Source organism: Heterodontus francisci, chromosome 10, assembly GCF_036365525.1.
Source record: "Heterodontus francisci isolate sHetFra1 chromosome 10, sHetFra1.hap1, whole genome shotgun sequence".
Classification (NCBI taxonomy): domain Eukaryota; kingdom Metazoa; phylum Chordata; class Chondrichthyes; order Heterodontiformes; family Heterodontidae; genus Heterodontus; species Heterodontus francisci.
In genome coordinates this window covers 72,770,667-72,798,357 of record NC_090380.1, presented here as the reverse complement: position 1 = coordinate 72,798,357, position 27,691 = coordinate 72,770,667, and the positions used below count along the sequence as shown (strand labels likewise).

Sequence of the window (27,691 nt, the reverse complement as noted above, 5' to 3'; positions counted from 1 at the left end):
CTCCACCTGACGTACACTTTAATAGTAGAGCTGTCAATCAAAACCGAGCCTCGGGTAGCCTGCTATCAGTCAGAGAGGGTTGGGCGAACCGGACAGAAACCATGGATGTCAAATTTGTTTACCACAGGCACTGGTGTCCATGTTGCTGATCCCTGGTTGCAACCTGCACACGTGGTCACCATGAGAGCAATACTTCCACAAGAAATCTGATAGAACAGACCATTACCATCCTGAAGCAATGATTCCACTGCCTGGATTGCATTAGAGAAGCCCTGCAGTACTTGACTGAACGAGTCTCAAGAAATGTCACGGTACGCTGCCAGCTGCACAACTTTGCTATCAAGAGGGAACAGCTATTGTCACCAGCGATCAGGTAAGAAGCTGAAGCTCAGGAGCACGAGGAAGAGGAAGAAGTGGAAGAAGAGGAAGGAAGGCTGCAACTAAGACAACCCCTTTCTGCCTGGGCTGAATGTGAACAAATAAATCGAGAATGATACCAGTAACCTCAACCCAATTTCCCATTTACCAATAGTCCCACATTCCTTTCGAACCCTCAGGCACTGGTCATTACATTGTCCCCTTGCCCATAATGCAAAAGTAAAAGCCAACACAAAGTACACATTCCAATCCAAATTTATAAATGAAATCATGCCATATCATTTACAAAATAAAGCAATTGCCCTTCTGCATTCCCCTTGTGCCTTTACCTGTCCTAGTGATCCTAAAAGGTGTTACGCCAGTGGCTGAAGCATGGCTAGTGGAAAATTGCTGACATTCACCGGGGGAAGCTGCAGATTGCCTTGCAGGACGACCTCAAGCAACTGTGGTCCTAGAAGGTTCAGCTTCAAACTGCACCATCTCAGCCTGGGTGGCAGCATTCTGAGCTAGGTGAATGGCAGGCAACAGCAAGACCAATGGTGCAGTGACAAAGGTGTGAGCATGAATGCTGTCATCCTGAGAAAGGATATCGGGTTTGTGATTCATGGAACCCTGTCACTCACCAAGCGGCACCTCAGCAATCCTAGTCATCTGTTGGAGAACAGATTACTGGACTGTTGTGACACCCTTGAAACCCCTTTGAACAGTGACATCCAGACTCATGATGACAGCAGGCTGAGCATCCACTGCAGCACTCAGACATCGTGTGGCTGCTGCTTGAGTTGCAATGAAAGTTTGAGAGAAAGTTTGATAGAGCTAAGTATTCTAAATAGGAAAATCCAATTATTGAAGCACCTACACACAATTACAAATAATAAAATGTAGGCCATCTTTGAAAATTCTATCTCAGCATTTACAGATTGCAGGAAATATCAATTGCCATTCTAACCATCTTTCCATTGAAGTGTCGAGACAAAAGCTGGTGTCTGCAACATCCAACGCAATTAACTTCTGATTTCCAAAACAATGAAATTCTAATCTCAATTGTGCCTGAAGCTGGTTTACCAGGTGTATCATACATGGAAGTATAGGGAATAGAATGTGTCCAAAAAACTAGAGAGGTGCGAAAATACCACAATTGGGGAGGGTCAAGAAAACAAATAAGGTATGCAAAAGATTTTGTTTAAAGGTTTTTATTTAAAACAAGTTAAAAAGGTTGCTTGCAATCAGACAAAGGTAGAATTACAATATCACATCAACAAATGACATTAAGCCTAGCACAATTCACAACGCCAGTGTAAGGTATTGAAGTGAACAGAGCATATGGCGGGGAGATCAGTATGCTCCATATAATCTTCTGGCAACAAAACTGCTCCAGCAGTAATTTATGGCATCTACGGCAAAACCTATCGTGCACATTTTCCAAGCCAATACTGATGTATTGCTATTGTCATACATATATTTACCGCTAGAATTCTGCTTACTCTTAATAAAAAGTATATATGAGTAGAGAAAAGAAAACTTCTTTCAGCTAGATGATACTATTATGTTTTAGTTAGGGTTTGCCCATGTCAAGGAACAAAGCAATCACACAGGGATGTCCATGACACAGTACACAGACTCTGCCTTTGATTGATCCCAAAAGACCAGTGAACATACAATGAAGTGACCTTTACACCTTTCTACAGAAACCTCAGCACCCAGTTATGAAGAGGGAGTGGTGTTGTATTCTCAAAAGTTGGAGCTGGAAACAGTTTCCAATATTAGGTTCTTGATCTCTGCTAATAAAGGGCAGGACACTAACAATACCCACCATATACATCAGATGTGCTGTATGGGATCACGGGCCACCCCACAAAACAATAGCAGTGCAACCAATCACAATTATATCAACATAGCTCCAACAGAAAGCTTTAACATTATAAGTAAATACAAATATCACCCACCAAAAGCAAATTTCAGTCATTCATAATCTTTTCTACAAGAGTAACTTTCTGTCATGTACACTGTATTATGCACACTGAACTTCATACACGGCCTGGTATTTCTTTGGTGCTGCTCCCATTCTACCACCGTACATTTGATGAAAGTGTGACAGAAACCCTGTTTTCAGCTGATCTGTACACTTAAAGGAGACCTGAGTGTCCCCGACAACTTCTGATAAAAGCGGGTTAAAATCAGAACGTGCAGCAAGAAAGCAGGACCTCAGGAAGGAAGTTGTATGGGTGATTTTAACTACCTGCTCACCTTCTTTTCTGCCAGGTGGGAAACATTAAAATCTCCCCTTTAACGTGAATCTGCAAAAATGTAACTGTGTGGGAGAAATTTGACATACATCCAGAATGGGCTGCAAATTGGCAAAGCAGTTGTTCCGTGCACCAGTCCATGCCACCCGAGCCAAATTCCTTAGGCCATACTTCAATGGAAGAGGTGCAGGACCTGAAGAATTCTGTCTGACTCCCTTTCTGGAACAAGACATATGGGTCTGGGATGGGGACAGAGGAGAATCATGGCGGTCAAGTATGGGCCAGCAGTGGCCACAATATTTTTGGGGAGCCAGGAGGAGCACACATGTAATTTCTAGCTCCACAAAAGTATAGCTCTGAAAATGTTGTGTGTAGACATGCCCACTTTTGTGAATCCATCAGGAGGGATGCGATTTCAGAGCCTTGCTAATGATCTCATGGTGGGACTTTTAAATCTCTCGACTTTTTTGGAATACAGCCAAAACGTGTAACTGGAGTAATGATCGGTGTCTGGAACCATGAGTGGGGTGGAGCCCGTGATTGCAACCAGCAGATGCTGTGAACAGCGGCCACAATATTCAGACAAAAAGTTCTAGCGCTGCTTTTTGCTACTTCCATTTGCAGCAAAAGGACAAAAATCAACAATAATCCCCCCTCCCTCCCTGGAGAAGCCACATGTTCCTGGGCACACACGCAGGTTCAAGCCGCCGGTTCACACATCAGTCTCCTTAACCACTGCCACCTCTCTCTAGAACTGGACAATGAGTTGTGGGAGCCGATATCCCAGTGCTGTTTTTAAACTCTGTCCACAAAAGGTTTATTGATGAAATCCTCCCAAACCCCATGGCTCTGTTTTCATTCTCACACTTCTTGTTATTCTGTGCTGGATTTACTTAACTTAGGCATTACTTTAATATTTCGGATCACAGTCCAACTTGTCAGTGTATCAATTATCTCTTCCGCTTAAAATGGGAATTAAAGGTTTTAAATATTCTTCCACTAAATATTTCAGAACTCCTATAGCAGTAGATTTGAATTCATAATTAGTATTCTAATTTAGATCGGGTTGGTGATTACTAATCTATTTGAAAAGGGGTCCTTCTACGAAAGAAATTTGAGAATTATTGTGCTAGTGCAATGGTTTGCAAACTGGGGTCCAGAGACCCCCTGGGGTCTGCAGAGACTTTGCAGAGTGCCTGTAAATTATTTCTTTAATGGGCAATAGAGACAAACAAAAAACAAGGGGGAGAAATTAAAGAAAAAAAGACAAGCTGCCACTTTGTATAAATTAACAATGGTTAGTCATACCCAATTTTAGGAAGTTGTTGGCGCCAGAATTTTTTTTAAATTCATGGGATGTGGACATCTCTGGCTAGGCCTGTGTTTATTGCACATCCCTAATTGCCCTTGAGAAGATGCTGGTGAGCTGCTTCTTGAACCTTAGCGGCGCTTGAAGTGTGGATGCTGTTAGGAAGGGAGTTCCAGGATTTTGACCCACTCACAGTGAAGGAACAGCGATATATTCCAAGTCAGGATGGTGTGTGGCTTGGAGGGGAACTTACTGGTGGTGGTGTTCCCATGCATCTGGGACTGTCAATCAAAATAGAATATCCCCCAAAAACCTATCTCATTCACCAACTGCACAAACCAGAGATACTAGGCTGATAAACATGACCCTGTTTTATGAGACAGAATGCACAACTGATAACAGGTAGGACTTTCAAAAGGTTTTTTGTAAATCATTTTCCAAACTGGTAATACAGTTTTTGTAAAGATCTTTGACCTGTTAAGAGATTAAATAAGACTCTAATGATGTTTATAAACTAACTGTTAATCTATATTGGTTCAATTTTGCATAAAAGAGCAACTCATGATTTTTGTACCAAATCTCTTGATTTTTGGGAGTTTGTATCCTGATTTTGAGATGGTGGAGTTGGCACGACTGTATGTGGCCTTTAAAACCTGCTGGGTAGGCAACTCAAGACCTAGGAGGAGACTGAACGGTGCAAGCCCTGACAATTTGGACCTGAATTTGCATCACGGTCTTGCAACAGCTGTAGACCCCAAATTGCACATTTAAGCAGCCTCATGCTTATTTAGACAGGTAGGATGTTCATCTATTTAAAGGCATGCCTAAACATGGCATCAGGCAGGACTCTAGCATCAATATAAAAGCAAAATACTGCGGATGCTGGAAATCTGAAACAAAAACAAGAAATGCTGGATTCACTCAGCAGGTCTGGCAGCATCTGTGGAAAGAGAAGCAGAGTTAACGTTTCGGGTCAGTGACCGAAGAAGGGTCACTGACCCGAAACGTTAACTCTGCTTCTCTTTCCACAGATGCTGCCAGACCTGCTGAGTGAATCCAGCATTTCTTGTTTTTGCTCTAGCATCAATAGATTGGCCGGGATACCCCCACCTGTCAATTTCCAATTTTTCAGTGCTAATCATCCGTTTTTCAGGTGCAGAACAGGCAGATGTGAGTTGAATTTCTCTCCCAGTTACTCAGTGAGTTTTCTCCTAAGAATAAAGTATTTTTTAATTGTTCAGTGATCTATGGAAAACAAATACAAAATGCTTTAAATGGTTATAACACCAAGAATTTCCTTCTGGAAAAGCTTTGCAATCGATAGTGAAGATCGAAGAATTATTCAGAGAAGCTAGTTGAAGGCTTTAATCGTAACGCCGCTTTTGATTTATAAATCTGGACTACCTTTTCCATCATCCATACGAATCATGGTCGCCCCATCTGAAAATAAAGCAAGTAAAAAGACATATCAGTATTTCTTCTGTTAGTGCTGTGTTATGAGGTGCAGATGTGTAAAGCAAGTCCCATCACATTACAGTCCCACAAGATCAAAGATGGCCGTTCAAACTACCTTAAACTGATTACAATTACTGTAAATGCAAGAGAGTGCCTGATGCCTATTTTATGTGTATATATATTTGTCCTCAATTCAAAGAAATAACAGAAGTGTCCCTTCTTCCTTAGCTGCTGTTTTAACTGGAACATAGTTTTGAAATGCACACTTCTTCCAAATGTGATTGGGGGTCAAGTATGGGCCAGCAGTGGCCACAATATCTTTGGGGAGCCAGGAGGAGCACTCATGTAATTTCTGGCTCCACAAAAGTAAGCTCTGAAAATGTTGTGTGTAGACATGCCGACTCTTATGAATCCATCATGAGGGATGCGATTTCTGAGCCTTGCTAATGATCTCATGGTGGGACTTTTAAATCTCTTGACATTTTTGGAATGCAGTCAAAATGTGCAACTGGAGTAATGATCGGTGTCTGGAGCCATGAATGGGGTGGAGCCCGTGATTGCAACCGGCAGATGCTGTGAACAGCGGCCACAATATTCAGACAGAAAGTTCTAGCGCTGCTTTTTGCCACTTCCATTTGCAGCAAAAGGACAAAAATCAACAATAATCCCCCCTCCCTCCCTGGAGAAGCCACATGTTCCTGGGCACACACGCAGGTTCAAGCCGCCGGTTCACACATCAGTCTCCTTAACCACTGCCACCTCTCTCTAGAACTGGACAATGAGTTGTGGGAGCTGATATCCCAGTGCTGTTTTTAAACTCTGTCCACAAAAGGTTTATTGATGAAATCCTCCCAAACCCCATCGCTCTGTTTTCATTCTCGCACTTCTTGTTATTCTGTGCTGGATTTACTTAACTTAGTCATTACTTTAATATTTCAGATTTCAGTCCAACTTGTCAGTGTATCAATTATCTGTTCCACTTAAAATGGGAATTAAATGTTTTAAATATTCTTTCATTAAATATCTCAGAACTCCTATAACAGTAGATTTGAATTCATAATTAGTATTTTAATTTAGATTGGGTTGGTGATTACTAATCTATTTAAAAAGGGGTCCTTCTACGAAATAAATTTGAGAATTATTGTGCTCGTGCAATGGTTTGCAAACTGGGGTCCAGAGACCCCCAGGGGTCTGCAGAGACTTTGCAGAGTGCCTGTAAATTAATCTCTTTAATGGGCAATAGAGACAAACAAAAGATAAGGGGGAGAAAGTGAAGAAAAAAAGACAAGCTGCCACTTTGTATAAATTAACAATGGTTAGTCATACCCAATTTTAGGAAGTTGTTGGCGCCAGAATTCTTTTTTAATTCATGGGATGTGGACATCTCTGGCTAAGCCAGCGATATTGCCCATCCCTAATTGCCCTTGAGAAGGTGGTGGTGAGCTGCTTTCTTGAATCTCTGCAATACTTGGGGCGTAGGTGTTGTTAGGAATGGAATTCCAGGAGTTTGACCCAGCGACAGTGAAGGAACGGCGATATAGTTCCAAGTCAGGATGGTGGGCTGAATTTTATTCTGGTGCAACGCTGCGTGGCGGCGCCCTTTCAACTCAGCGTGGCGTCCACATTTAGCGGCCACCACACAGCCCCCGCGATATTACGCGCGGGGCTCATTATCATCACTGCATCAAGCCTCCCCCCAATCTTACGTGGGTAGGTGGGACATTCGGTGCTGTGAGGAACCCTTTGACAGCTGCGCAGCAGGTGGAGGGGCCCTATTTTAAGTGCCCCACCACCTGCTTCCTGACAGATGTCAAAGAAATACTTACCTGACTACTGGGGCTGCTGTCAATTTGGCAGCAAAGCAGAAAATCCTGCAGAAATCCAGCAGGTCAGGCAGCATCTGTGGAAAGAGAAGCAGAGTCAACTTATCCAAGTTCACAGCCCTGAAAGTTAACTCGGCTTCTATCTCTACAGATGACCTGCTGAGCAACCCCAGCACTTTCCGCTTTGCTGCCACATACTTACCTTGCTGTGTCCCAGTGTCCTGTGAAGTTGCGATCCTTTTCTCCCACTCAAGTGTAATATTCCTTCTTGTAGGCATGCTGCACCTGGGTGAATAATCTTAAATTTGCACATTCCAGGACGTGAGACTTAAATAGACCATAAAAGGTATTAGAGGTTTACAGAGAACACACTGACACAAATGGGAATGCACCAGTGTCACAGCAATATAAATATGTCTTTCACTAAATGTTCCTCACCAACATGTGTGTCCTTTTCTCTGTGTGAATGATGTGTGCCAGCATGTAGCGCCAATGTCACATCCCTTTGCACCATTGGCCCTTCAGGAGAGCCAATGTATGCAATAACATCATTGCCATGCCAGCATTACTCATGAGCGTCTCCATGCAGTGACATGGACATTGGCTCAGTCAGCTGCTGCCTGTAATGCTTTACACAAGAATGCTGCAGATGTGGACTGATGCACAGCAGGTGAGCAAGGGTGATGTGTGGCTTGCAGAGCTCATGTCGGTTCCTATGGAGCAGACAGCCTTTGTCTGATAAGCCACTTCTGTACACCCCCAGCTCACTGCTAGCCCTGCGTGCAGAGCCTGGGTGCCATCTGCCCTTCCATGCGTCTTTCATGTTGTAGTTCCTCAGAGTCCTCATAGTCCGAGGAGGAATCCTGTTGACGTCTCTCCTCATCATGCCAGGCCTGGCCCCTATTGGGTGAGTAGTTGTGCCGAGCAGCAAAGAAAGGAGCTGGCCTTTTTGTCTCATAGTACAGGGCATCACCCTATCCATCCAGGCATTGGAGGCGCTCTTTCAGCATGCCGATCTCCTGCTCAATGGTGGCTCAGGTAGTTCAGTGGCTGGCATTGTATCTCTCCTCTGCAGCAGTGGTGGAGTCTCTCACCAGTGTTGGGAGCCATGTCTGCAAAGGATAGCCCTTATCTCCAAGAAGCCACCCCTCCATCTGAGCCAGTTCAGTGAACAGCGGTGGCAGCTGGGACTGGCGCAAGACCCAGGTGTCATGGCAGCTGTCTGAGAAGTGGTCACACATTCACATCAAGCATCTGTGGTGTTCACATACCAGCTTCACCTAGATTGAGAGGGCTCCTTTAATGGTGACGTCTGCAGGTGGTAGCCTGGTGGGAAGCCTGATGGTCACATGAGTGCAGTCTATGAACATTACAACCTATGGTTCTGCAGCAATGGTGCCAGAACCAATGGCCCTCTGGGCCTGGCTGTGAGAGTCAGTCCTGAAGTGGACATACTCACTGACCCTCCGGTGCAGGGCATTGGTGACCTCCCTGATGCAGCAGTGCACTGCTGACTGTGTGACTGCACTAAGGTCTCTTTTGGGTCCCTAAAAGGCTGCAGAGGCATCAGGTTTGATACCACTGCCACTATGAGAAACAAAGGCATGGGATGTCCACCGGAGCCCATGGGCTGCGGGTCATCCCTGAGCAGGGCACAGAGATGTGTCACCACCCTCTTTATATGCACAATCTCCTCTGACACTGGTGCTCTGACATCGATGGCATGTCATGTGGGGCCTGTAGGTGCACGGCAACCATAATGGGGGGCTCCCCTTGGGGGCTGCTGCTCATGACCAGGGGCCTCTTAAGTGAATTGCACCTGTCTGTTGGTACTGCCTCTGGTGCATACAGGTCCTCACGAGCGGAGGATCACACAATGTAGGATCAGCCATACCTATTTCCATGTGATAAAGTTGAACCCTGCATGTATTCGAAGGTTCCTAACAGGGCAGGGATTGGTGTTGACGGGTACATCAGCTGCTTTCCTGGATCAACTATGTGGCATGCCATGGCAGCCTCACAGCTCCAGGGACCCGGGTTTGATTCTGGGTACTGCCTGTGCGGAGTTTGCAAATTCTCCCTGTGTCTGCGTGGGTTTTCGCTGGGTGCTCCGGTTTCCTCCCACATCCAAAAGACTTGCAGGTGATAGGTAAATTGGCCGTTGTAAATTGACCCTAGTGTAGGGAGGTGATAGGGAATATGGGATTACTGTAGGGTTAGTATAAATGGGTGATTGTTGATCGGCACAGACTCGGTGGGCCGAAGGGCCTGTTTCAGTGCTGTATCTCTAAATGAAATAAAATTTAAAAATTAATTAAAAAATACAGAGTGCCTAGTGTGCCTCTGACCCCTCACAGAGTGTACACTGTTAACGGAGGGATAGTACACGGTACCTCCCTTCATGCCAGCACAGCTTTCCCTCCAGTAATCCCAGACCCCCTTCCTTTCAGAATGCAGACTTAGACCCCTGCATATCCCCCCCACCCTCCTCCCTTCCAGAATGCAGAGTTAGACCCCGGCATATACCCCTCCCTCCTCTCTTTCGTAATGCAGAGTGAGGACCCGCTTTTGAGTTTTCCAGTATTCCATTTTTCCATATTGAAACAAATATAAATCTATGTTGGGTTTTCCGTATGTTTCTCATTTAAGATTTCAATCCCCGAGGAAACTGGCAGATTAAGAGGAGTCACATTCAAGCATTAGTCCAGAGAGAATGTTAATGACAAAATAACGAACAGCTCTGTCCAAAAGCAAAAACATGAAAAACAGGTTGAAGGCAGGCACATGGTTAAAAGTAAATAAATAAAACTTTTGAGAGAATTAAAATGGCAGTCATGCACTGAAATTGTTGAACTCAATGGTGAGTCCAGAAGGCTGTAACATACCTAATTGGAAAATGAGGTGCTGTTCCTCAAGTTTACGTTGAGCTTCAGTGGAACACCATAGAAGACCAAGGGCCGAAATGTGGGCTTGAGAGCAGGGTGGTGAACTAAAATGATAGGCGACCAGAAGTTCGGGGTCGTGTTTATGGATTGAGGGGACGTGTTCCGCAAAGCGGTCAACCAACCTGCATTTGGTCTTCCCAATGTAGAGGAGACTGCATTGTGAGCAGCAAATACAGTATACTAAATTGAATGAAGTACAAGTAAATCACTGCCTCACCTGGAAGGAGTGTTTGGGGCCTTGGCTGGTGAGGAGAGAGGAGGTAAAAGGGGAGGTGTTACACCTCCTGCGATTGCATGGGAAGGTACTGTGGAAAGGAGACAAGGTGTCGCGGGTGATGGAGGAGTGGACCAGGGTGTTGTGGAGGGAATGGTCCCTTCGGAAAGCTGACAAGGAAGGGACATGAAGATGTGCTGGAAGTGGTGGAAATGGCAGAGAATCATCCTTTGGATGTGAAGGCTGGTGTGGTGAAATCTGAGGTCAAGGGGAACCCTGTCGCAGTTCTGGGAAGGAGGGGAAGGGTTGAGGACAAAAGTGTGGAAAATGGGTAAGACATCATCAAGGACACTGTCAACCACAGTGGGGGGAGGGGGGAATTCCTTGGTTGAAGAAAAAGGAAGACATATCAGAAGCACTGCTGTGGCAGGTGCAACATCAGAATAGATGTGTCAGCGATGTGAAACTGGGATAATAGAATGGCACAAAAACAAGAAATGCTGGATTCACTCAGCAGGTCTGGCAGCATCTGTGGAAAGAGAAGCAGAGTTAACGTTTCGGGTCAGTGACCCGAAACGTTAACTCTGCTTCTCTTTCCACAGATGCTGCCAGACCTGCTGAGTGAATCCAGCATTTCTTGTTTTTGTTTCAGATTTCCAGCATCCGCAGTATTTTGCTTTTATAATAGAATGGCATCCTTACAAGAGGCTGCGTTTGAGGAAATGTAGTGAAGGTAGCTGTGGGAGTCGGTGGGCTCATAATGAATATTAGTGAACTGCCTATCCCCAGAGATAGAGCAAAGACTCTTTTCATAAATCCTTCTTGTCAGTTTAACACCTCCATTAAAGTACCAGACAAAGGAATTTCAATTAAATGTGTTAAGAGTTCACTGTATTTTCATGCAGCATAATTTCATGGCACATGTTTCCTGTGCCTTTAAAATATATCTGCTTTTCCTTTAAGTTATTTTTATCCTTACTCAGCCTCTAAGGCCGTGTTCTGTGTTTCTCCTCTACCCTTTTTCACAACTCTTATAATGATCTGTTAAGTTACCTTTAACATGTGCGTTCATCTCATAAAAACTCACCTGTGAATGCGACTCGAGTACGCTCAGGCTCCGCCATCCACTCATGCTGTATGGAGCAGACATACTGACTTTGAGAGTTATGCATTTGTTTCAGGTCATGCGACACATGGAAGAGTCCACTGCTGTCTCTGATCATTTTTGTTTCACAATCTTTATACAGATTGTTACCAAATGTGTCACTCCAGGTAACATCTGGGGCTGGGTACCACCCTGAAGACTGGCAAGACAGCACGTCACTTCCATTAGACTTCCATAAGATACGGATACCAACAGTACTTTTTGCTAAGAAAGAAATATGATTTATAGTTACTGAACTTTAGATTATTATGTAGGGCACCATAAAAACAAGAATGTGCCTGCAACCCTGTTATAGAACATTAGTTTTCATGATAGCTGCGAGTTCCTGGTATAGGGAAGCGCTTAAATATCGCAAATAATGCAATGGTATTTACTCCAGAACAAAAAAAAAGGAACTGCAAGGAACGAGTTGAATGCTTTATTTAATCCCAAGCCCCTAATTACACCATAAAGATAACACAGAATCATAGAAAATTACAGCACAGAAGGAGGCCATTTGGCCCATCGTGTCTGTGCTGGTTCTTTAGAACAGTAGTCATGCTTAGTCACATACCCCCACTTTTTTCATAACCCTGTAAGTTTCTCGTCCACAAGGGCCTGTCCAACTCCCTTTTAAAATTATTTCTGGAATCAGTTTCCACTATGTTTTCAGGTAGAACGTTCCAGATCCCAGCAACCCTCTGAATGAAATAAATTCTCATCTCCCCTCCAGATCTTTTGCCAATGATTTTAAATCTATGGCCTCTGGTTATTGACCCACTCCCCAGAGAGAATAGTTTTTTCTATCTACTCTATCAAAACCTCTGATGATCTTGAAATCCTTTATTTCATCACCTCTTAACCTTCCCTGTTCTAAGGAGAACAGGTTGAACCTTTCCAAACTCTTCTCACCACTGAAATTCCTCATCCCTGGTAACATCCTGGTAAACCTCTATTGTACCTTTTCTAACCCCTTTACATCTCAACAGAAGTGGCGTGTCCAGAATTGTCGACAATACTCCAGCTGAGGCCTAACCAGTTGTTTATAAAGTTCTAGCATTATCTCCTTGCTTTTATATTATATTCCTCTATTTATAAACCTGAGAAATCCATGTGCCCTTTTAAACAGCTGGTCAACTTGCCCTACCACCTTTAAGGATTTGTGTATATGGACACCAAGGTCTCTCTGCTCATCTACACTTTTCAAAATCATGCCATTTTTAGTATCCTGTCTTTCCATAATAGTCCTCACAAAATACATAATTTCCCAATTCTCCACATTGAACTCGAGCTGCCATGCTCCTGCCATTTCACTAACTCATATGTCATCCTAAAACCTATAACTATCCTCATCACTATCTATTTGACAAGTGTCATATGGGTGGCACTGTGGCGCAGTGGTTAGCACTGCAGCTTCACAGCTCTAGGGACCCGGGTTCAATTCTAGGTACTGTCTGTGTGGAGTTTGCAAGTTCGCCCTGTGACTGTGTGGGTTTTTGCCGGGTGCTCTGGTTTCCTCCCACAGCCAAAAACTTGCGGGTGATAGGTAAACTGGCCATTGTAAATTGCCCCTCGTGTAGTAGATAGGTGGTAGTGAATATGGGATTACTGTAGGGTGAGTATCAATGGGTGGTTGTTGGTCGGCACAGACTCGGTGGGCCGAAGGGCCTGTTTCAGTGCTGTATCGCTAATAAATAAATCTTTTGTAAACTTTATTATGCTGCTCCCTACAGCCGAGTCTAGGTCATTTATAAAAAGTGAAAAGAGTAATGGACTGTGGCTCAGTTGGTAGTACTTTTGCCTTCAAGGCAAAAGATTGTAGGTTCTAGTCCTAATCCAGAGACTTGAGCACAAAATTCTAGCCAGACACTCCAATGCAGTAATGAAGAGTGCTGCACTATCAGAGATGCTATCTGTTGGGTGAGATGGTCTGCTCTCTAGGATGGATCCAAAAGATCCCCTGGCATTTTTTTGAACAAAGGTAGAGTTATCTCTGGGGTCCTGGCCAATATTTAGCAATCAATATAAAAAACAGATGATCTGATTTTAACATTGCTGTGTGCAATTGGCTGCCATTTCCTATAACTGGCTACACTTCAAAAATACTTCATTGGCTATAAAGTGCTGAGGGACATCCTGAGGTTGTGAAAGGCACTATATAAATGCAAGTCTTTCTTTTATTTTTTCTTTTCAAAACTGACCCTTGGGAACACCATTGCAAACCAGGTCCCAGCCTGAATAACATCTATCCACCGTTTGTTTCCTGTCACTAAGCCAATTTTACATCCATACTACCACTTTCTCCTTAATTCCATGGGCTTCCATCTTGTTAATAAGCCTCGTGTCTGAGACTTTGTTGAATGCCTTCCGAAAGTCCATATATACATCAGCTACTGCCCTACTGTGATCAACCTTATCTATTACCTCAAAGAATTCAATCAAGTCAGTCAGACACAATTTACCTTTAACAAATCCATGCTGGCTCTTCTTGATTGACCCAAGCCTTTCCAAATGAAAGTTTATTTTGACCCTGATAATTGTTTCCAATAACGTGCCCACCACTGTTAATACCTGACAGGCCTGTAGTTTCTTGGTTTATCCCACTCCCCTTTTTTGAATAGTGGTATAAGCTAAGCAACCTTCCAATCCTCTGACACTACTGCTGCATCCAATAAAGATTAAAAGATTGTGACCAATGCCTCTGCATTTCTACTATTGGTTCTATCAGCAACCTAGGATGTATTCCATTTGGACCAGGCAAGTTACCAAATTTCAGTCATACTAATCTTTATAGCACATCTTCTCTATCCATTACTATCCTCTTTCAGTGTAACCTTCACATCATCCACTTCCTTTGTGTAGACAGCTGCAAAGTACAAATTTGTTAGCCATGTCCTCTGCCTCTATATAACAATTTCCTTTTGTGTTTTTAATATGCCCAAAATTTCCCTGAGCCAACTTCTTACTGCTAAAATATGAAATATTTTAGGTTTTAATTTAGCATTGCCGGTAATCTGTTCTAGTAAACACTCACTGCCTCCTATGTTAACTTTTCATTTCCCTCCTGTACATTCCATAATATTCCCGGTTATTAACTGAATCTTGCCCCTAAGATTTGCCATAAGCCTTCTTTTTCTGTTTTATTTTAACTTTTATTTCCCTTCTTATCCAGGATGCTTTAGATGCTCTACCTTTTAGAGCAAAAGAAAATTCCTAGTTCGTACCTAAACTATCTTTTCCCTGAATGCACTCCATATATAGATAATTATGTTCTTACACGGTGCAGAAGGGCCGCCCGCGCATCAACACGAAGAGAATTTCTTATCCACACCTGTTACATAAGTTTCTAAATTCACTTGAAAAAGCCCTTCAAAACACTCCTACAAGGGATGCAGAGACCAAGTGGGCCCACATCAGAGATGCCATCTATGACTCAGCAATGACCACCTATGGCAAACGTGTGAAGCAGAATGCAGACTGGTTTCAATCTCACTTTGAAGAGCTGGAACCTGTCATAGCCGCTAAGCGCATTGCACTGTTGAACTACAAGCCCCCAGCGAGTTAACATCCGTAGCAATTAAAGTAGCCAGAAGCACTGCACAAAGAGCAGCCAGGCGCTGTGCAAATGACTACTGGCAACACCTATGCAGTTGTATTCAGCTGGCCTCTGACACCGGAAACATCAGAGGAATGTATGATGGCATTTAGAGAGGTTTTGGGCCAACCATCAAGAAGATCGCTCCCCTTCAAGTCTAAATCAGGGAACCCAATCACTGACTTAACGCAAGCAAATGGACCGCTGGATGGAGCACTACCTAGAACTGTACTCCAGGGAAAATATTGTCACTGGGACCACCCTAAATGCAGCCCAGTCTCTGCCAGTCATGGATGAGCTGGACGAACAGCCAACAAAATAGGAACTCAGTGATGCCACTGATTCTCTAGCCAGTGGAAAAGCCCTTGGAAAGGACAGCATTACCCCTGAAATAACCAAGAGTGCCAAGCCTGCTATACTCTCAGCACTCCATGAACTGCTTTGCCTGTGCTGGGATGAGGGAGCAGTACCACAGGACATGCGCGATGCCAATATCATCACCCTCTATAAGAACAAGTGTGACCGCGGTGACTGCAACAACTACCATGGAATCTCCCTGCTCAGCATAGCTTGGAATGTCTTTGCTCGAATCATTTTAAACAGGCTCCAGAAACTGGCTGAGCGTGTCTACCCTGAGGCACAGTGTGGCTTTCGAGCAGAGAGATCCACCATTGACATGCTGTTCTCCCTTCGTCAGCTACAGGAGAAATGTCGCAAACAACAGATGCCCCTCTACGTTGCTTTCATAGATCTCACCAAAGTCTTTGACCTCGTCAGCAGACGTGGTCTCTTCAGACTACTAACAAGATTGGATGTCCACCAAAGCTACTAAGTATCATCACCTCATTCCATGACAATATGAAAGGAACAATTCAGCATAGCGGCACCTCATCAGACCCCTTTCCTATCCTGAGTGGTGTGAAACAGGGCTGTGTTCTCGCACCTACACTGTTTGGGATCTTCTTCTCCCTGCTGCTCTCACATGCGTTCAAGTCTTCAGAAGAAGGAACTTTCCTCCACACAAGCTCAGATGGCAGGTTGTTCGACCTTGCCCGTCTTAGAGCAAAGATCAAAGTACGGAAGGTCCTCATCAGGGAACTCCTCTTTGCTGACGATGCTGCATTAACATCCCACACTGAGGAGTGTCTGTAGAGACTCAACGACAGGATTGTGGCTGCCTGCAATGAATTTGGACTAACCATCAGCCTCAAGAAAACTAACAGCAGGGGACAGGACGTCAGAAATGCTCCATCCATCAATATCGGCGACCACGCTCTGGAAGTGGTTCAAGAGTTCACCTACCTAGGCTCAACTATCATCAGTAACCTGTCTCTCGATGCAGAAATCAACAAGCGCATGGGAAAGGCGTCTGCTGCTATGTCCAGACTGGCCAAGAGAATGTGGGAAAATGGCACACTGACACGGAACACAAAAGTCCGAGTGTTTCAAGCTTGTGTCCTCAGTACCTTGCTCTACGGCAGCGAGGCCTGGATAATGTATGTCAGCCAAGAGCGATGTCTCAATTCATTCCATCTTCGCTGCCTCCGGAGAATCCTTGGCATCAGGTGGCAGGACCGTATCTCCAACGCAAAGGTCCTCGAGGCGGCCAACATCCCCAGCATATACACCCTACTGAGCCAGCGGCGCTTGAGATGGCTTGGCCATGTGAGCCGCATGGAAGATGGCAGGATCCCCAAGGACACATAGTACAGCGAGCTCGTCACTGGTATCAGACCCATCGGCCGTCCACGTCTCCGCTTTAAAGACTTCTGCAAACGCGACATGAGGTCCTGTGACATTGATCACAAGTTGTGGGAGTTGGCTGCCAGTGATCGCCAGAGCTGGCGGACAGCCATAAAGGCGGGGCTAAAGAGTGGCGAGTGGAAGAGACTTAGCAGTTGGCAGGAAAAAAGACAGAAGCGCAAGAAGAGAGCCAACTGTGTAACAGCCCTGTCAACCAATTTTATCTGCAGTGCCTGTGGAAGAGTCTGTCACTTTAGAATTGGCCTTTATAGCCACTCCAGGCGCTGCTTCACAAACCACTGACCACCTCTAGGCGCTTACCCATTGTCTCTCGAAACAAGGAGGCCAAAGAAGGTGCAGATGAACCAAGTTCTTCATAAACATTGCCATTTTTGTCTTTTGTTTTAATAAACATGTTTTCTTGTTTCGTTGTGACTTTTTCATTTTATGTTGATACAATGAACACCACTGGCAGATTTTCCAGAGCCTGAGGTATTAAATTTGCCTGTACAGTGTAGAAAATAAAATCCAGTGGGGAGAATGGCACACTTGTGAAAAAGCTATGCTGATTTTCCTTCTATTAATTTAAATGGACCAAAAACTGGGCAAGCGCTTTGACAGATATATCATCCTCACCACTCCAGCTTCCTCTCCATGCTGTGCTCTGGTGATCCAATACAGTTAGGCACAGAAATGGGATGATCTTCACCAATTATACTAGCTGACTGGTGCCAGTTTAGAATGACAGAACCAGAAGATCTGAGCTATACTCCCAGCTTTGATATAGTCTCTGGCTTGATAAAATGTAGCTCGGCAAGTTGACTGGGGCTGACTTACAACTTCCACCCGCTTATTTCTCGCCGGAACTGAAAACCTGGAGTGTGGGTTTTGGGACCTCAGCCTCCTATTGAACACCCAAGGCCCAACTGATTCAATTTTCTTGCAAACAGGAAAACAGAATGGCCACCTAAAACAGGAGGCTCCTTACAATATGCAAATCAGCCCCAAACACTGTTTGTAAGAATCTGGTTATAATTGTTAGGAACAGGTGGGTGACGTGCATCTCATGCACTCTTAGCCCATTCGTACCAGGCAGTAAATGACCTAAGCAAATATCCTTAAAGGGATTGCTGAAGGCCTAGGAATTTTTGGGGGTCATGCTATTTAAAAAGAATATAACAGCAGAAGTTATAAATCAACCCTCATGATATTTTGACTGTACTTTTGTTTTCTTTTCTAACCTGATTTACTGGCTTTCTGTCTTGTCACTCTCTCCTATTTTCTCACTTTCCTCTGTGGCTTCCTTAGCTATTCAAATATTCCTTGTTTCTTTAATGTCTTTGATTTTTGGTCTACTGCCTGACTAAGATGATCTATGACATCAGCTACCAAGCCCCTGCTTTTTTATGCAAATTATGGGCCTGCATTCACACTGCTTCGCTACAGAGGCAATGCTGGAAATGGCATCAGGAATACAGATTCATCAGTGTTACAGAAACGTGATGTTTTTCTAATCCCTACCTTTGCAATGGGGTAAGGTTTGACAACTGCATCATCTAAAGAATATGATTTGGATTTCAGCAGTGGTCGCCTGATCTGCCACTGCAGTTTCAGTGGACACCCTGAAAAATATAGCATAATCACTGATCCTACCACAGGAAATCAGGAGAACCCTGTAAAAATTAATGGTGTATATTTTCATTGTTGTATAATTTGATGTTCCATGTGAGACGCCATTATTACTGTCTTTCTGTAACTGTTCAGATTTAATTAAAAAAATTAAAACTGTTCTTTTCTCTGGTGGCATTGGAAATGTATGTAATAATTAAATAAATGAAACACCAAGTTACACTTGCTCCTGATTGCAGGGAAAGAACAGAACAGCTGACATACCCCAAACAGACAGATTCATGAATGCTTCTCCGAATCCATGATCATTACTGACACTGCACTTGTAAATTCCTTCATCCCAGATATTAACATTCTTCAGTGTAAGAGATGCATCTCCTTTTTTGATTGTGCTTCCATCAATTTCAGTTCTCTTGGTGTAGTTGCCGTGCTGTTCACTGAAGTCATCAACGTTTCCCTTGTATTGGTGCACGGTTTGTTTCACACCTACCTTCTCCCACATCACTGTCGGGTTATTGTCAATCTGATCAAAAGTACACTTGAGGATGACATGTTTGCCAATCTCCGCACCAGTATGCTGATCAGTAGAAACAGTGACTGTCTCTGAATAAGGAATGAAAATAATGCAGTTACAAACAAAACCTTCAACAAATATTTATATATTAACTTATGTTCAGGTCAGTTTTCCTATTAAAAAGGCACATTTTTATGCCCATAAAATGGATAGATTATGGCCAGGAAATTCCTTCCAGCTGTTTCCGCTTGTGAAGTTACAGCATCAGAGCAGGATGAGTGGTGAGAATTTCCCAGCCTATATAAACTGCTGGTAAGTGCCTGAATATATTTTTGATAAAAATCTGAGCCAACTGTGAATTTCCAATATCTTCATGTCTATTAACTTGTTTTTAGAGCTGTAACACCCCAATGTTTCATTTGAGTTTACAATTAGAGATTTTCAGTAAGACATAAAAGTCCACTTGAAAAACAATTCACAGGACAGGTCTTATCTGACCCTTGTTCCTGTTCCTGGTGGGTTTAGCTTGGTGGGGAAGCCACCACTACCTCCTCTTTCAGGCCTCAGGTAAAAAATAGCAGCTGGAGCCCTGTTGACATCAGAGCCCAATTTGCATATTTAGAAACTACTGGCTTTGAGCAGTTGTCCTTGCCACTTGCCATTTAAAATTGCAGAGGGCCAGAGTGCGGGAACAGAGTGGGTAAGTCCGCTGCTCCAATTCCATGGCTACCCATCCAGTTCCCTTATATTCCAATTTGTAATAAACAATAACAAAAAGTGGCATTGGTGTCAGTTTCAATTTGACCTCCTCTCACTTTGTATCCTTTGTGGATTGCATTTTTCCCCCATAACTTTTCATCTGAATTTGACTGTTGGATAATAAATACATGCACTGAGTGGATACTTCCGTGAGGGGAAACAACTAGCCTCCACTTTGCAGTTTCCCCTCGCTGTACAAAGTCATAAACCACGTCCTAACCCTCTGACATTGGGTTCAAGCAACAATGGGATGCAGGTCTACACTGATCAGTGACTTTTTTTAAGATTCATGAACAAAATCAGAAACAAAATAAGTGTAATTTAAAAAAAGTTATTTTACATTCAAAATGTTTTCTAGGTTTCTATTAAGGCTTTAGTTTAATTCAGCCTTATGCTGACAACAGCCTTGAAAATAAACTAAGTGAAAGAATAAACAGCTCGACATGAAGCCACTGAAATTTTTAAACTCTGACCAAATATTTAATGCTTGCAGCTCGCTGGAGACATTTAGACGGAGTCCGATCTAAAACCAGTCTAGGCATTCAAAAGCCAGCTATGGGCGGCAGTGCGACCACTCCACAACATCATCACTATTATCAGTGTAAATCACAGACCTGTGACATTGATCACAAGTCGTGGGAGTCAGTTGCCAGCGTTCACCAGAGCTGGCGGACAGCCATAAAGGCGGGGCTAAAGTGTGGCGAGTTGAAGAGACTTAGCAGTTGGCAGGAAAAAAGACAGAGGCGCAAGGGGAGAGCCAACTGTGTAACAGCCCTGACAATCAAATTTTTCTGCAGCACCTGCGGAAGAGCCTGTCACTCTAGAATTGGCCTTTACAGCCACTCCAGGTGCTGCTCCACACACCACTGACCACCTCCAGGCGCTTACCCATTGTCTCTCGAGATAAGGAGGCCAAAGAGAAATCACAGAGCACCTCCAGGATCTCTGGCAATGCAGTATTCCTCAATATTGCACTAAAGTGGTATCCTAGAATATGTTCTCAAATTCTAGTGTAAGGCACGAACACAACCTTGTGACAGTGAGGTCCTGGGCCTGAGGCAAGACTGAATACCACTGTAGATAGTTAGCAAATATCCAAGATATATTCTGTCAGGTGCCATACTTGTAGCCAAATTATTCAAATCTATGGATTTCTCTGAATTCAGATCTTTCTCTTGACTGACAGATAAAATTCAGTCAGACAGAAATTTGATCTATTCATTTGTTATCCTAGCCAATGTTTTGTTTGTGAGGCTGAATTGAAACGTGCCTCCACTGCCTGCAGAGTTTCAGATTGCATGCTCCTGGTATGTACCATGAAATCGTGTTTGTACAGCCCATGAATTCTTCATCCACTAAAACTAACGAATAGACAATCATGGACTGTATATGTGATTTCACAACATGTGTTCGTGACAGGTTAGGCTCTGGGACAGGAGCACATGGAAAATGCACCCTTTAAAGCCATCTTTGAATTCTGCCCTTTTCCCCCTGATTTACAGGTAATTTATTAAGAATTTTTAATTTTGTGAGTGATGTTTCAACAAATTATGGTTATAGCTAACATTTCAGTTGAAGAAAGCAAAATTGAGCAATAATTTATAAAATAATCCATCAATTCCTTCACCAGAAACTTTCAACTTCTCAACCATGACTAAGTAACTAATATGTTGTGATGGCAGCTTGGCAGAAGATTTTATCAGATAAATTTAGATTGGCAGATATCTACTTCCTTCATCATTTCATTTTCCTTGTATTTCTACACCAATTTAAAAGGCTAGTAATCTCTGAATATTTCCTCTCAGTTTCATTCTGCCAACTGTTCTCCCAGATTGGCAGAACATCCCTGATGGATTCGTTTTACTCACAGCAATAGCAGAATGTGAACCTCAGATTTCTGAGGTATGCCATTAACCATGGCAACAAGGAGCATTTGAAGCCTATTAACAATAGTGAACAAGAGGAGTTAGGGTATCATGTGCAATAATTTCCCCCACTTCTACTGGTTGGTATCACATTTACTTGTGCACAGAATTTAATGTCACAAATGCTCGTTCATGTTCGCAATTGAAGACATTATACTCATTTCGCTAATCTTCTGTAACTAAAATGTCCACTTCTTGAAAATTAAATCAGTACATTTTCAGGCACCAGCTCCCAAATCCAATTTATTATGCTGCAAGAATTGCTCACGTATTTAATATTGAGAACGTGGGAGAAGAATCTGCAAGCTAAAGCCCATAAGACACATGCTCTGCAACACATGACATTCAGCCCATGAAAGACACAAACGTTTTTCTGTTTGCACTTATACTTGGTACTTATTGGCATGTCTTGTTTGGCTTTCATGGGCTTGGGGATTTGGAAAGAGTTGTGCTCGAAATTACTGAACCTCCTACTCAGACTTTTCACATAAAATTGCATACATCACAGTTGGATTACCAAAACTTTTATCAAATGGATCAGTTAAGGGGGTCATTTTTTGTGTGAGCATTACAACTTCATCAATAGAGGTGAGTCATGATTGTTAAAAAAATCATATTTTATGAGATCACACCTCTAAAAACCACCACACTGGCCTTCTTGTTAACAAGTCGCAATTAAAAATAAAATTAAACTTGTTACTTATTTGAACAAAGGGGATATTCTTTGGGCCTCCTTATCTCGAGAGACAATGGATACGCGCCTGGAGGTGGTCAGTGGTTTGTGAAGCAGTGCCTGGAGTGGCTATAAAGGCCAATTCTGGAGTGACAGGCTCTTCCACAGGTGCTGCAGAGAAATTTGTTTGTTGGGGCTGTTGCACAGTTGGCTCTCCCCTTGCGCCTCTGTCTTTTTTCCTGCCAACTACTAAGTCTCTTCGACTCGCCACAATTTAGCCCTGTCTTTATGGCTGCCCGCCAGCTCTGGCGAATGCTGGCAACTGACTCCCACGACTTGTGATCAATGTCACACGATTTCATGTCGCGTTTGCAGACGTCTTTATAACGGAGACATGGACGGCCGGTGGGTCTGATACCAGTGGCGAGCTCGCTGTACAATGTGTCTTTGGGGATCCTGCCATCTTCCATGCGGCTCACATGGCCAAGCCATCTCAAGCGCCGCTGACTCAGTAGTGTGTATAAGCTGGGGGTGTTGGCCGCTTCAAGGACTTCTGTGTTGGAGATATAGTCCTGCCACCTGATGCCAAGTATTCTCCGAAGGCAGCGAAGATGGAATGAATTGAGACGTCGCTCTTGGCTGGCATACGTTGTCCAGGCCTCGCTGCCATAGAGCAAGGTACTGAGGACACAGGCCTGATACACTCGGACTTTTGTGTTCCGTGTCAGTGCGCCATTTTCCCACACTCTCTTGGCCAGTCTGGACATAGCAGTGGAAGCCTTACCCATGCGCTTGTTGATTTCTGCATCTAGAGACAGGTTACTGGTGATAGTTGAGCCTAGGTAGGTGAACTCTTGAACCACTTCCAGAGCGTGGTCGCCAATATTGATGGATGGAGCATTTCTGACATCCTGCCCCATGATGTTCGTTTTCTTGAGGCTGATGGTTAGGCCAAATTCATTGCAGGCAGACGCAAACCTGTCGATGAGACTCTGCAGGCATTCTTCAGTGTGAGATGTTAAAGCAGCATCGTCAGCAAAGAGGAGTTCTCTGATGAGGACTTTCCGTACTTTGGACTTCGCTCTTAGACGGGCAAGGTTGAACAACCTGCCCCCTGATCTTGTGTGGAGGAAAATTCCTTCTTCAGAGGATTTGAACGCATGTGAAAGCAGCAGGGAGAAGAAAATCCCAAAAAGTGTGGGTGCGAGAACACAGCCCTGTTTCACACCACTCAGGATAGGAAAGGGCTCTGATGAGGAGCCACCATGTTGAATTGTGCCTTTCATATTGTCATGGAATGAGGTGATGATACTTAGTAGCTTTGGTGGACATCCGATCTTTTCTAGTAGTCTGAAGAGACCACGTCTGCTGACGAGGTCAAAGGCTTTGGTGAGATCAATGAAAGCAATGTAGAGGGGCATCTGTTGTTCACGGCATTTCTCCTGTATCTGACGAAGGGAGAACAGCATGTCAATAGTCGATCTCTCTGCACGAAAGCCACACTGTGCCTCAGGGTAGACGCGCTCGGCCAGCTTCTGGAGCCTGTTCAGAGCGACTCGAGCAAAGACTTTCCCCACTATGCTGAGCAGGGAGATTCCACGGTAGTTGTTGCAGTCACCGCGGTCACCTTTGTTTTTATAGAGGGTGATGATGTTGGCATCGCGCATGTCCTGGGGTACTGCTCCCTCGTCCCAGCACAGGCATAGCAGTTCATGTAGTGCTGAGAGTATAGCAGGCTTGGCACTCTTGATTATTTCAGGGGTAATGCTGTCCTTCCCAGGGGCTTTTCCGCTGGCTAGAGAATCAATGGCATCACTGAGTTCCGATTTGGTTGGCTGTATGTCCAGCTCATCCATGACTGGTAGAGGCTGGGCTGCATTGAGGGCAGTCTCAGTGACAGCATTCTCCCTGGAGTACAGTTCTAGGTAGTGCTCAACCCAGCGGTCCATCTGTTTGCGTTGGTCAGTGATTATGTCCCCCGATTTAGATTTGAGGGGGGTGATCTTCTTGATGGTTGGCCCAAGAGCTCTCTTCATGCCATCATACATTCCTCTGATGTTTCCGGTGTCTGAGGCCAGCTGAATATGACTGCATAGGTGTTGCCAGTAGTCGTTTGCGCAACGCCTAGCTGTTCTTTGTGCAGTACTTCTGGCTGCTTTAAGTGCTGCGGATGTTAAATCGCTGGGGGCTTTCTTGTAGTTCAAAAGTGCATTTCACATTATTGATTATAGAATCAAAGAATGGTTATATCACAGAAGGAGGCCATTTGGCCCATTGTGTCTGTGCCAGCTCTCTATAAAGAGCGACTCAACTAGTCCTATGCCTTTTCGCTGTAGCCCAGCAATTGTTTTCCTTTCAGATAATTGTACAATTCCCTTTTGAAAGCCACGATTGAATCTGCCTCCACCGCACTCTCAGGCAGTGCATTCCAGATCCTTATCACTTGCTGCGTAAAAACATTTTTCATGTTGCCTCCGCTTCTTTCGCCAATCATCTTTTGACTACACTTCCTCACACCCTGCTTCCTGTAAGGATTCCATTCTCCCAGTTTCTCCATCTCCAATGCATCTGTTCTGATGATGCAACCTTCCACAACAGCGCTTCTGATATGTCTTCCTTTCTCCTCAACTGAGGAATCCCCCCCCCAACTGTGGTTGACAGGGGCCCTCAACTGTGTCCTACCCATTTCCGCACTTCTGACCTCACCCATTCCCCTCCCTCCCAGAAATCTCTCTGTTAGTTCATCAAAAAACTCATTAGTTAAACATGATTTGCCCTTAGATGTACCTAATATCGGTCACATTCATATTTGCATTTAACCTTCACTTAAGTTTATTCATGTGCATTGAATTCTCATATTAATAGTTTTCAAAAATCCAGTGGAGGAAGAAAAAGAACTTACCAACATGACTAAACAGCCAAAAAAGTACCAGAAAGCACTGTGACAGCATCCTGAAAAAGAATTAATGACTGGTTAGAAGGAGAAAACAGAGTAAGAGTTAAAGGCAGTTTCCAAATGGTTGGATGTGGTAATGATATCCCAGAGTTCAGTTCTGTAACTGCTTCTGTTCACTTGTGAACATCAAGTGTTTGGATATAGGACTGGAGGAAGTGGTGTCTATATTTACAGGAAATATTAAAATAGGAGGAAGCTACAGAAAAATATTGAAAAGATGGTGCAATGGGCAAAGAAGAATTCAGTGTCACCAAATATGAAGTGCTGCATTTTCAGAAAGAAAAGTAATCATTACATTGAATTAGGGAAAACTGGGTGATGTGGATTTGTGGTTCAGTTTCACTTTATATCAATAGTTACAGGCATATAGAAATCAGGGTTTAATGGTGAATCTCTACAAAACCTTAATCAGACCACAGTTGGAGTATTGTGCAGTTTTGAGCTCCAAACTAATGGTATGATGTTGAGGCAGTAGAAAGGGTACTGTGCACATTCACTATAATGCTTCCTGGTGTGAGAAAATACAAAGAGGGGAGAAATGGCTCCGTGGGAAATGGTGAGATTTCCCAAGATCCCCCCCCCCCATTAATGGTTCCTTAACATTGCATTCCCAGGTATCCTTTTTCTGTGATAATCCCAAAGAATCTTGTGTCCTTTTGACAGAACCAGTCCTGCGCTGACCTGACCCTCCCCTATGCCTCATACGTACCTGTGACTCCCTCACCACCACCTCTCACACACACACTGACTGGCCCCTCCCCCAACATTCTGACCATCAGGAAAGGTTGTACAGGACTCTTCTCTAGAGAAAGGATTGAGGGATGTGGTGACCTGATAGAGGTCATAGAGTTATACAACACAGAAACAGGCCCTTTGGCCCATTGTGTCTGTTCCAGCCATCAAGCACCTAACTATTCTCATCCCATTTTCCAGCACTTGGCCCATAGCCTTGTATGCTATGGCGTTTCAAGTGCTCATCTAAATACTTCTTAAATGTTGTGAGGGTTCCTGCCTCTACCACCTCTTCAGGCAGTGCGTTCCAGATTCCAATCACCCTCTGAGTGAAAACATTTTTCCTCAAATCCCCTCTAAACCTCCTGCCCTTTACCTCCTGCTGGTTATTGACACCTTCACTAAGGGAAAAAGTTTCTTCCGATTTAACCTATCAATGCCCCTCAAAATTTTGTATACCACAATCATGTCCCCCTCGGCCTTCTCTGCTCTAAGGAAAACAACCTTAGCCTTTTCAGTCTCTCTTCATAGCTGAAATTCTCCAGTCCAGGCAACATCCTGGTGAATCTCCTCTGCACCCTCTCCAGTGCAATCACATCCTTCCTATAGTGTGGTGCCCAGAACTGTAGACAATACTCCAGCTGTGGCCTAACTAGCATTTTATACAGCTCCATCATAACCTCCCTGCTCTTATATTCTATGCCTCGGCTAATAAAGGCACGTATCCCATATGCCTTCCTAACCACCTGATCTAGCTGTACTTCTATGCAGAAGTACACCAAGGTCCATCTGACCCTCTGTACATCCATTGTATATTCCCTTGCCTTGTTAGTCCTCCCAAAATGCATCACCTCACACTTCTCAGGATTAAATTCCATTTGCCACTGCTCTGCCCATCTTACCAGCCCATCTATATGGTCCTGTAATTGAAGGCTTTCCTCCTCACTATTTACAACACCACCAATTTTCATGTCATCTGCGAACTTACTGATCATACCCCAGGTCTTCAAGATAAAGAAAGACTTGCATTTATATAGCATCTTTCACAACCACAGTACATGCCTAGGTGCTTCACAGCCAATGAAATACTTTTGAAGTGTAGTCGCTCTTGTAATGTAGGAAACAAAATGGTTTATTATACTGGGGTTTGATAGAGACGCTTAAAATTAAGGGTCGGCAGAAACAGAGCACACATGAGACTAAGGCCACTTGGAGCAGAAAGACCAACATGGGGCCTGGTTCCATGTCGTAAATTCAATATTGTTCCTTCCACTGCCATGAAGCATTCTTCTGGGGGTTCGAAAATGACTAACATATTTGCTGCATTCACAATTAAATACTTTCTTAATAAATATATTAATTCACATTATTATAGCGACGCCCACATCCCATGAACGAATATAAACATCCTACATCCATAACGTTACCAGTCACAGTCTGCTTGATGGACTGATTCATAATCAATAAACAGATCACATATGTATTCAGCTTAAATTAGAGTTACAAAACATAGCGTCTACCAAAAACATTGAATAAAAAACGTACATTAATGTTTAATCTTCTTCACTATGACCGCAGAAGAACGAACAATCCTCCGAGTCTGCACAAACAGGAAGACAAAGAGAAGCAATGCTTGCGCAGAGTTCAGTTT

At 43.8% G+C, this 27,691-nt stretch overlaps 1 protein-coding gene across 1 annotated transcript; it reads right to left on the bottom strand.

The window, feature by feature from the left end:
• Positions 1-1,555: 1,555 nt before the first annotated feature.
• Positions 1,556-27,691, bottom strand: vtcn1 (V-set domain containing T cell activation inhibitor 1). The gene is made up of 5 exons (XM_068040738.1): positions 27,586-27,691; positions 25,255-25,304; positions 18,746-19,084; positions 11,458-11,739; positions 1,556-5,373 (listed from the first exon to the last, which is right to left on the bottom strand). Coding segments are annotated over exons 1-5 (726 nt in total). The 5' UTR covers positions 27,588-27,691; the 3' UTR covers positions 1,556-5,320.